The 12,139-nt window shown below is 42.6% G+C and overlaps 1 protein-coding gene across 1 annotated transcript in view; it reads right to left on the reverse strand.

Moving 5' to 3' along the window:
• cfap58 (cilia and flagella associated protein 58) overlaps positions 1 to 12,139 on the reverse strand; it is a 47,480-nt gene that overhangs the window by 24,014 nt on the left and 11,327 nt on the right. Inside the window, exons 9-11 of the mRNA XM_034178895.1 lie at positions 9,855 to 10,046; positions 9,594 to 9,755; positions 9,096 to 9,242 (exon numbers count right to left, since the gene is read on the reverse strand). Coding sequence (XP_034034786.1) covers positions 9,096 to 9,242; positions 9,594 to 9,755; positions 9,855 to 10,046 — 501 coding nt within the window. The remainder of the gene's footprint in view (positions 1 to 9,095; positions 9,243 to 9,593; positions 9,756 to 9,854; positions 10,047 to 12,139) is intronic.

Raw genomic sequence — 12,139 nt, forward strand, 5'->3', positions numbered from 1 at the left:
GGTCTGAGTTACCCACTAGAGGAGCCAAAATCCACTTGAGGTGCTTGGCCAAATTGTATGTGATGGAATCTGTACATACAACAGGCCTGAGTGGCCCGTCCTGTTTGTGGATTTTGGGCAATCCATAGATGCATGGAGTGGCGTCCCCCGGGTACAGTCTGTAGTATGTCTGCCTGTCGATGAGTCCCTCTTTCTCCAGGTTTTGGAGGTAGCTAACGATGGTGTCATTTGATGTGACATCATTGTTCACCTGCATCCCCACCGCTGAGGCCATCTCAGCTGTGAGGCAGAGACTGCTGGAGGATGTGTCTCTACTTGAAAGGACCAAACTCACACCAGACCACATCTGCCAACTCTTGGAGATCTGTCTTAACACCACGTATTTCCTGTTTAGGGAGAATTACTACAGGCAGATCCATGGTTGTGCGATGGGGTCATCGGTATCCCCCATTGTGGCCAATCTGTACATGGAGCAAGTGGAGAAGACAGCCTTGACGTCTTTCACGGGCATCTCTCCCAGTCACTGGTTCAGATATGTCGATGACACATGGGTTAAAATCAAGCAACAGGAGGTCGACGACTTTACAGAACACATCAACTCGGTGGATTCCAATATCAAGTTCACACGTGAGGATGCCAGAAACAACCATTTAGCCTTTTTGGACTGTGATATTACGACTGGAGAGAACAGGCAGCTCCAGACAGGGGTTTACAGGAAACCCACTCACACTGACCAATATCTGTTCTTTGGCTCAAACCACCCCCTTGAACACAAGCTCAGGGTGATCAGGACTCTTCAACACAGAGCCCTACAGGTGCCCACAACTGCAGAGGGCAGGACTAAAGAACAACAACTTGTATGGAAAGCCCTCACAGTATGTGAGTACCCACGATGGTCCCTGGACAAAGTGCAGAAGTCCCAGAAAACAAAGAGACCAGACAGACAGGAGACGGAGACAAGAAGAAGAGGAGTGTCTCTCCCTTATTTAGCAGGAGTAGGGGAAAAACTACAGAGGATCTTCAGACAGCACAAAATCCCAGTTTACTTTAAACCGGTTAACACCTTGAGACAGAAATTAGTTCACCCAAAGGACAAGATCCCTGGTTACAAACAGAGCAATGTAGTGTATTCTATCAGATGTCAGGAAAACTGTAATGAACATTACATAGGTGAGACTAAGCAACCTTTACACAAAAGGCCATACCAGCACTGCAGAGAGGGCGCCAGTGGACCTCAGTCTGCAGTTCATCTCCACCTGAAAGACACTAACCACACGTTTGAGAACAAGGAAGTTAAAATCTTAGCCAGAGAGAAGAAATGGTTTGAGAGAGGTGTCAAGGAAGCATTCTTTGTAAAACAGTTGAAACCCAGCCTTAACCGGGGAGGGGGTCGCAGACACGCTTTGTCCCCTGTTTACAATGGGGTACTCAGGTCAAAGCAGTTTCAGTCTTTTGTTCATGGTAATGAGTCATTCACATCATCAGGAGAGTCGTCAAGGGAGCCATCAGGAGAGACTTCCGTCCCATCAATAGGAGGGACAGCTGCCCTGTCATTAGGAGGGTGCTAACTACAGCACAATAGGTGCTAATTAGAGCTATTGGTTAGTCACTAGCCTGTAGCAGTCGGCCTCTCAGTAGGAGGGGTCTGGTTAGGTTAAAAACTCCAGCTTTTGTTGGCTTCTGTTTTATTCTTCTCTACAAGAGTCAAGATGGAAGTCAGACTACCAGAGCAAGAATTTTAGCTGAGGAAGCTTCTGCGATTTGAAGCGAAATGTCCTCACGTCAAGCAACCCAGTCCAGTCCCAGTCCAGTTCTCCACTGTCTTATTCTTTAAAATATGTATTTAATATTTATTATCTTATTTATACTGAGTTTTTAACAGACTATATATTTTATATGTGATAGTCTATTGTATAGTGTAATTTATCTATGAGGGAGCTGCTGCACAGGGGTGTTGCCGAACGACATTTCATTGTGTTTTTATACAATGACAATAAAGCTTATTCATTATTCATTCATTCATTCAGTCGAAGATTCAAGCTTCTCTACAATAAAATGTTAACACGTTTCTTGATAGAAGTTCTGTAATTTCAGAAATGCAACAGAAACAATACCAAATCAGAAAAAGTTAGGACTATATGTAAAATGAAGATAAAAATAAAATGTTGCATTATTCCCAGTTTCTCCACTCACACCCACAGAAGCCAAAAATTCTTTCAGAGTTGTGTCTTGGTGGCTTCCCTCACTTGTCTACTTCCAGCATGGACATTTAGTTTTTGAGAACTGCCTACCTGACACATATTTACTATAAAGTACCACACTGTTTGTATTTCTGAATGACTGATGTAAATGAAGTCAAAGAAATATTCAGTGACTTGAAAATGCCCTGTCCCAACCTTTTTTGTTTCTTGGAAAATGTTGCAGGCCTTAAATATAGGAATGGATGTATATTAACAAATAAAATAAAGCTGACCACACAAAACATGAAATATGTTTGTTTCATACAGTCTGCAGTTACATAAATATAAGTTATAGAAAATGTCAGGATCGCCACCACATTTTTTGTATCATCCAAACTTTTCTAATTTGGAGTTGCAAAAATCAAAACTATATATAGAAAGAAAAAAGAACTAAGTGTTGTGTGGGCCGCCAGAAGAGGAGGTACTGCTGGCCCACCACCAGAGGGCGCCCTGCCTGAAGTGCGGGCTTCAGGCACGAGAGGGCGCTGCCGCCACGGACACAGCCGGGAGTGACAGCTGTTACTCATTATGTCCTGACAGCTGTCACTCATTCTTCATCATCCCACTCCATAAAACCCAGACGTCATCTCCACCTCATCGCCGAGATATCGTACTTCACTGGAGGTAATATCCTCAGCCGTTTGTTTTTCCAATATATCTGTATATTGTGAGTGTTTGCAGGAGTACCAGTCCCTCTTTCTGTGGAAGCTGAGTGAGTGCAGGACGGCACTCTTTTCCCCTGAGGAATCACTGCGGTACTCTTCAGCATATTGAGTGAGAGGTGGAGGTGGCATTCCCACCGTTGTTGTTACTGGGTGTACACACACCCACACTTGACTGTCTTTGTTCTTTGCCGGCAGTACCAGATCCGACAGTCGGGGATGGTGATCACCTGGGAATTCGGGACTTGGCGGCTCCAGTATTCACCAGGTTCGGTGGCGGCGGAAATCGTGTGGTTCCGGTTCTTCTCAGGACAGACGTCTTCTATCCTCGAGCCTGCCCACACGTCACCTTTGTGGATTGACTGTAATCATATTCTGAGATTGTCTGTGTATTCGTTGTGCACCTTCACAACATTAAATTGTTACTTTTTGGCTCATCTATTGACCGTTCATTTGCGCCCCCTGTTGTGGGTCCGTGTCACTACACTTTCACAACACTAAGACCTAAAAAAAAGAACTCTCTCTCTCTCTCTATATATATATATATACGAGGGCTGTCAATAAAGTAACGGTCCTTTTTATTTTTTTCAAAAACTATATGGATTTCATTCATATGTTTTTACGTCAGACATGCTTGAACCCTCGTGCGCATGCGTGAGTTTTTCCATGCCTGTCGGTGACGTCATTCACCTGTGAGCACTCCTTGTGGGAGGAGTCGTCCAGCCCCTCGTCGGAATTCCTTTGTCTGAGAAGTTGCTGAGAGACTGGCGCGTTGTTTGATCAAAATTTTTTCTAAACCTGTGAGACACATCGAAGTGGACACGGTTCGAAAAATTAAGCTGGTTTTCAGTGAAAATTTTAACGGCTGATGAGAGATTTTGAGGTGATTCTGTCGCTTTAAGGACTTCCCACGGTGCGAGACGTCGCGCAGCGCTCTCAGGCGCCGTCGTCAGCCTGTTTCAAGCTGAAAACCTCCACATTTCAGGCTCTATTGATCCAGGACGTCGTGAGAGAACAGAGAAGTTTCAGAAGAAGTTGGTTTCAGCATTTTATCCGGATATTCCACTGTTAAAGGAGATTTTTTTAATGAAAGACGTGCGGACGGGTCCGCGCGTCGGGACGCAGCCGCCGCGACGCTCCGCCACAGGAAAAACACCTCTGTTGGAAGCCTTAAGGACAAGTTGGAACATGTCCTGCTGTTAAACAATTTCTCATATACTCACTCCACTGAAAGCCATCAAAAGCCGCCTGGATTTTACAAATGGTTATCAACACGGAGGTGTTTTTCCTGTGCCGCCGCACCACGTCGGCTGCGTCCCGACGCGCGGACCCGTCCGCACGTCTTTCATTAAAAAAATCTCCTTTAACAGTGGAATATCCGGATAAAATGCTGAAACCGACTTCTTCTGAAACTTCTCTGTTCTCTCACGACGTCCTGGATCAATTTTTTCAAAAACTATATGGATTTCATTCATATGTTTTTATGTCAGACATGCTTGAACCCTCGTGCGCATGCGTGAGTTTTCCCAGTTTTTAAGATGGTTTTCGGTGAAAATTTTAACGGCTGATGAGAGATTTTGAGGTGATACTGTCGCTTTAAGGACTTCCCACGGAGAGAGACGTCGTGCAGCACTCCCAGGCGCCGTCGTCAGCCTGTTTCTGATTTTTTTAATGAAAGACGTGCGGACAGGTCCGCGCGTCGGGACGCAGCCGGTGCGGTGCGGCGGCACAGGAAAAACACCTCCGTGTTGATAACCATTTGTAAAATCCAGGCGGCTTTTGATGGCTTTCAGTGGAGTGAGTATATGAGAAATTGTTTAACAGCTAGACATGTTCCAACTTGTCCTTAAGGCTTCCAACGGAGGTGTTTTTCCTGTGGCGGAGCGTCGCGGCGGCTGCAAGCCGACGCTGCAATCCGTCCGCACGTCTTTCATTAAAAAAATCTCCTTTAACAGTGGAATATCCAGATAAAATGCTGAAACCGACTTCTTCTGAAACTTCTCTGTTCTCTCACGACGTCCTGAATCAATAGAGCCTGAAATGTGGAGGTTTTCAGCTTGAAACAGGCTGACGACGGCGCCTGGGAGCGCTGCACGACGTCTCGCTCCGTGGGAAGTCCTTAAAGCGACAGTATCACCTCAAAATCTCTCATCAGCCGTTAAAATTTTCACCAAAAACCAGCTTAATTTTTCGAACCGTGTCCACTTCGATGTGTCTCACAGGTTTAGAAAAAATTTTGATCAAACAAAGCGCCAGTCTCTCAGCAACTTCTCAGACAAAGGAATTCAGACGAGGGGCTGTACGACTCCTCCCACAAGGAGTGCTCACAGGCGAATGATGTCACCGACAGGCGTGGAAAAACTCATGCATGCGCACGAGGGTTCAAGCATGTCTGACGTAAAACATATGAATGAAATCCATATAGTTTTTGAAAAAAATAAAAAGGACCTATACTTTATGGACAGCCCTCGTATATATATATATATATATATATATATATATATATATATATATATATATATATATATATATATATATACATACACACACACACAAAACCCCAATTCCAATGAAGTTGGGACGTTGTGTAAAATGTAAATAAAAACACAACACAATGATTTACAAATCCTCTTCAACCTATATTCAATTGAATACATCACAAAGACAAGATATTTAATGTTCAGACTGATAAACTTTTTTGTTTTTGTGCAAATATTTGCTCATTTTGAAATGGATGCCTGCAACACGATTCAAAAAAGCTGGGACATTGGTATGTTCACCACTGTGTTACATCACCTTTCCTTCTAACAACACTCAATAAGCGGTTGAAAACTGAGGACACTAATTGTTAAAGCTTTGTAGGTGGAATTCTTTCCCATTCTTGCTTGATGTACGACTTCACACATTTTCATTGTGCGACAGGTCTGGACTGCAGGCAGGCCAGTCTTGTGCCCGCACTCTTTTACTACGAAGCCACGCTGTTGTAATGTGTGCAGAATGTGGCTTGGCATTGTCTTCCTGAAATAAGCAGGGATGTCCCTGAAAAAGACGGTGTTTGTATGGCAGCATGTGCTCCTCCAAAACCTGGATGTAGCTTTCAGCATTGATGGTGCCATCACAGATGTGTAAGTTGCCCATGCCATGGCCACTAACACACCCCCATACCATCACAGATGCTGGCTTTTGAACATTGCGCTGGTAACAATCTGGATGGTGTTTTTCCTCTTTTGTCCGAAGGACACGGTGTCCATGATTTCCAAAAACAATTTGAAATGTGGACTCATTAGACCACAGCACACTATTCCACTTTGTATCTGTCTATTTCATATGAGCTCAGGTCCAGAGAAGATGGCGGCGTTTCTGAATGGTGTTTTAACTTGCACTTGTAGATGTAGCGACGAACTGTGTTAACTGACAGTGGTTTTCTGAAGTGTTCCTGAGCCCACGTGGTAAGATGCTTTACACAATGATGTTGGTTTTAATGCAGTGCCGCCTGAGGGAATGAACGTCATGGGCATTCAATGTTGGTTTTTGGCCTTGTCGCTTACGAGTAGAAAGATCTCCAGATTCTCTGAATCTTCTGATTACATTATTGACTGCAGATGATGGAATCCCTGAATTCCTTGCAATTGAACGTTGAGAAACATTGTTCTTAAACTGTTGGACTATTTTTTCAAGCAGTTGTTCACAAAGTGGTGATCCTCGCCCCATCTTTGCTTCTGCATGGCTGAGCCTCTTGGGGATGCTCCTTTTATACCCAATCATGACACTCACTGTTCCAATTAACCTGTTCACCTGTGGAATGTTCCAAACAGGTATTCTTTGAGCATTCATCAACTTTCCCAGTCTTCTGTTGTCCCGTCCCAGCTTTTTTGAAACGTGTTGCAGGCATCCATTTCAAAATTAGCAAATATTTGCACAAAAACAAAAAAGTCTAGCAGTTTGAACATTAAATATCTTGTCTTTGTGGTGTATTCAACTGAATATAGTTTGAAGAGGATTTGCAAATCATTGTATTCTGTTTTTATTTACATTTCACACAACGTCCCAACTTCATTGGAATTGGGGTTGTATATGGGATGCACTGATATCCGATAACGGTATCAGGTATTGGCCCGATCCCATCTTCATTTACTTGTACTTGTAATCATAAAACTTCTCCGATACTGCGACACCCGATACCACAGCAGCGTGATGTCAACCTCTCAATGGGGGATTTTCACGCACACGCTCCGTAATTTCTGGACTATAACCTGCTACTTTTTACATACGTTTGGAACACTGTGGCTTAAACAATGATGCGGCTAATTTATGGATTTTTACAGGCTTTCATGTAATTTACTCATAAGTCAAAATACGGACCTCAATGCTGTCCACTGACTGGCTGAAAGTCACAGTCGTCATGCAGAGTAAATTCACACACAGAGTAATTAAAAAAGTCTTACCTGTTCTTGGAATTCATCATCACATGATCGTGAAGAAAAATAATACACATACAGCCTCCTGAGTTTGGAAAACAACATCTGAAAATACATTAATTCCTTGTCGTAGCTGAAAAAAGTTCCTCTGTGACTTTGGGACTTTGCGCCACAGTTCCCTCTGTCAGATCACGGTTTCAGCAGTGGAGATTGTTCATCAGGCTGGTGAGTTTCAGCCCTTAGTGTGGTTGTCTAGGCCGGGAGACTGGCTCAGTCCGGTGCAGGTGTAATCCATTTGTTGAATGTCTGTAGTGCTGCGTTCAGTTTAATTCCTCTCCTTTCCACGGGCCGCACTTTTGTGCTTCAAGTTGAAAGAGTCACTGCACACCTCATTCATTAATGTCTCAGTTCCCATAGGCAACAGGTGATTCTGTGTGCACGCGATGAAATCATCCCATGATCAACAAAGAAAAACACAAATAAATAAATAAAATAATGTTAAAATTACTCCGTTTTGCCTCCGTGTCTTTGTGGAGATGCCACCCAACACCATGTGTGCGTGTGCATGCACGCCATGCTACTCCAATATTTACATGTTCCACCTTTTGGGAGGGGGGGGGGGGGTTTACAGTATGTATTTGTGTATGTTACCCTGAACCATCCCTTAGTTATGCTGCTATAGACGTAGACTGCTGGGGGGTTCCCATGATGCACTATTTCTTTCTCTTTTTATTCTGTATGCACCACTCTGCGTTTAATCATTAGTGATCGATCTCTGCTCCCCTCCACAGCATGTCTTTTTCCTGGTTCTCTCCCTCAGCCCCAACCAGTCCCAGCAGAAGACTGCCCCTCCCTGAGCCTGGTTCTGCTGGAGGTTTCTTCCTGTTAAAAGGAAGTTTTTCCTTCCCACTGTAGCCAAGTGCTTGCTCACAGGGGGTCGTTTTGACCGTTGGGGTTTTACATAATTATTGTATGGCCTTGCCTTACAATATAAAGTGCCTTGGAGCAACTGTTTCTTGTGATTTGGCACTATATAAAAAAAAAAATTGATTGATTGACGTTACTGGTACGTATTTAATTAAAAGCTAAAAAAAAAATAGTGTGGAGAGTGAAAGGCTGCTTAGCTCAGTGTCACACATTGTAGAAAAAACACAGAAACAGGCTCACAGCTGATTTGTTGCAGTCAAAAAGCGAAGTTACATGTTTTAAGTGAAATGTTTGTGAATAAAAACAAAGCAGATGGTGTTGGTAGCAGTTACAGTCAAAAAGTAAGGAACAACTGATGACCAAAAAACATGATTTCAAAGTCATCATAAAACTGTAATGGTATCATTAAGTATTCGTAACGAGTACACAAATGTATGTACTCGTACTTGTACTCAGTCTGGAAAAGTGGGTGCATCCCTAATATATATAGTTGAACTGTATACAGACAAACTTTATAAGCTGTGTTATCTTTATTCATTCATTTTCAAGGTCATATAAGTTTTGTGGCACCAGAAGAATTTTATTTGTGGAAGACAAGACAAAAATGGCTCTTTTGACAGTAAAGGGTGCATACCCCTGCTCTACGGGTTGGTAAGGTTAGACCTTACTTGTGTGAAGCGCCTTGAGGCAGCTTTGCTATGATTTGTTGCTATATAAACTAAATTAATTGAAATTGGTACATAAAAATATGACAATTGCACACTGCAAAATTAAATCTCTCACACACACACACAAAAAAAACCAATCATAACATTTGCAGTGAGGAGGAAAAACATAGGCTGGGGTACCTTGAGGGCCTCGTTATCTTTCTCCAAGCGCTTGTGTTCCTGATGATCCTTAGCAATGGCCTGCTCCTTCCCTGTGATCTCATCCCTCAGACGGTTGACCGTATTGTTCAAGGTCTTTATCTTTCTCTTCATTTCTGCAATCTCTTCCTGAGTAACAAAGAAAGGATTTGAAAAAGCTGAATTCAGTAGAAGAAAATACAGCCAGCAAGAGATGGAGAGACTCTGAGCCAGAAAGTAAACTCAGCAGGAGAAGCACTGAATGACAGAAAATCAAACAAAGGAGAAAACCCCACAAAAGCCAGAAGCTGTGGTGCTCCTGTTGAATCAGCTGAAGAGGAGTGAGCGATGTAATGAAGCTGGAAAGGAACACCAGCGGTGGATGTCCTGTATTGGCTAACCCTTCAAAGACTATAATTTGCATTAAAAAGGTGGACATTTGAAATCCCCGGTGGAGTCTAGTTCATATCAAAGTACTGCTGGTTAAGATGTGAGTCTCACCTGAGTCTCAATGAGGTTTTTGCTGTAGAGGTTCCTTTCAGACACAACAGACTCCAGCAGGTTCTCTTGCTGTTTAAGTTTGCACTCAGCCTCAGTGACCTTCTTCCTGCAGTCAAATATCTCCATCTCTTTGACTTCAACATCACTCATGTTTTGTTGCACCTGTGGAAGAGAGGAACATTTTATCGCGATCCTCAGGTCAGGAAAAATAACTTGATGATGTTATTTCTAGCACAGATTAGACTTTTCTGAGTATCTTGCCTTCTGCATGAGGGTATTGGTTTCATTGATGTAGCGATCGCGCTCTTTTTCCAGCTGCTGGATGATTTTGCGTTGCTTCTGGGACTCCTGCCGGTAGCCGCTGATCTCCTGTTCCAAAGTCTTCTTGTCCTGCTCAAGGAGCTTCACGAGGTTCTGCTGTTTCTCTGTCGACTGTGTGACTTTGATGATGTTCTGTTGATCGGGTAACATGAATGCAAACGAGATAGACAAATTTAGGAAAAGCACGATTCATTTTGCTCCCATTTTTCATGAGCTTAACTCAAAGATCTTAAAACATTTTCTATACAAAAAAAGACCTATTTTATTGCAAGTTGTTCACAAATCTGTCTAAATCTGTGTTAGTGAGCACTTCTCCTTTGCCAAGATAATTCATCCCATCTCACAGGTGTGACATATCAAAATGCTCATCAGATAGCATGATTATTGCACAGATGTGCCTTAGACTGGCCACAGTAAAAGGCCACTCTAAAATGTGCAGTTTTCAGAATCAGAATCGCCTTTATTGTCATTGTAATTTGCATTGCAACGAGATTTGAGTGCTACTCCAAAAGGTGCTTTTCCAAGGTGCGAGTAATTGTTAGCCAAACAGAAGATAAATTAATAATTATTAATAATAATAATTAATAAATTATTCAAAGTATATGCACAACTAAATAAGATAAAATGTGGACCAAGTAAAATGTAAAACGAGAATTATATACAACTGTGGGATAATATTGTACGGGAAATATAAACAGTTTTATCACACAGCATAATGCCACAGATGTCGCAAGTTTTGAGGGAGCCTCCAATTGGCATGCTGACTGCAGGAATGTCCACCACAGTTGTTGCCCGTGAATTTAATGTTCACTGCTCTACCATAAGCCATCTCCAAAGGCGTTTCAGAGAATATGTCAGTACATCCAACTGGGCTCACAACCTCAGACCAAGTGTAACCACACCAGCCCAGGACCTCCAGGATCATTTGAGACTAGCCACCAGGACAGCTGCTGCAACAATCACTTTGCAGAACCAAAGCATTTCTGCCAAACTGTCACAAACGTCTCAGGGAAGCTCATCTGCATGCTCGTCGTCCTCATCGGGGTCTCGACCTGACTGCAGTTCGATGTTGTAACCGACTTGAGTGGGGAAATGCTCACGTTCGATGGCATCTGGCTGCTGATGTGTTGCACTCCATGCGGCAAATGGAAGTCACACCAGATACTGAATAGTTTTCTGACCCCCCCCCCAGACCCCCATAACTGCACATGTCAAAGTGGTATTTTATTGTGGCCAGCCTACGGCACACCTGTGCAATAATCATGCTGTCTAATCAGCATCTTGATATGTCACACCTGTGAGATGGAATGGATTATCTCGGCAAGAAGAAGTGCTCACTAAAACAGATTTAGTCAGATTTGTGAACAATATTTGAGAGAAATAGGTCTTTTCTGTATATAGAAAATGTTTTAAATCTCTGAGTTCAGCTGACAAAAAATGGGAGCAAAAACAAAAGTGTTGTGTTTATATTTTTGTTCATTTTAGATATTAGCAGAATTCATTATTTGTTCATACAGATGTTCCTGAGGCAGACACGCTAGCCTAGCTAACTCACCAGCCTTACTGTTTACGAAAAAATATTACCGTATCTAGTTGTAGAAATGTGATCACGCCTTTTACTTCTTCATATCTGTTTATTAAAGGATTATTAAATGACTGAGAGGTCTGTACGGGGAAATATCAGACCGAGGTGTTAGTCCATGCGAAAAACACAGAGGTCTGATATCCCCGTACAGACCGAGCAAACGAGGTAAATAATTAGTTAATTATATGGCTATTATATATATAAACACGCAAACTTACAGTATCACTCGAATATGCTGCTGACGGTGTTGGGCTTGTTCGCATTCTTCACCTCCATGAAGAACTTGCTAACAGATGGTCAGGTCGTTAGCTGGTAAGCTTTCAATCGGTGTGTTTTTTTTTTCTGATGCTGTTTAGATATTTATGGAGTACGTTCATGTCTGACTTGGTTTTTCTAATCGTGTTTTTTAACTTTCTGTTTGTAACGAAAATACGTGTTGTGGACTGATTGTCACAGTAACTGGTCCGGATATGGGAAAATATCCGACCGGTAATCAGCCAATCAGAGTGCGCGTAGCATCGCAGCCATGTAATAAAAATAATTATTTAATAAATTTGGAATTATTACTATTATTTTAGATGTATCATGGTTAGGCTCCAGCCCCTCCGTGACTCTTAATTGAAGTAAGCGGGTGTAGAAA

This window comes from Thalassophryne amazonica, chromosome 9 (assembly GCF_902500255.1).
Source record: "Thalassophryne amazonica chromosome 9, fThaAma1.1, whole genome shotgun sequence".
In the NCBI taxonomy this organism is placed as follows: Eukaryota; Metazoa; Chordata; class Actinopteri; order Batrachoidiformes; family Batrachoididae; genus Thalassophryne; species Thalassophryne amazonica.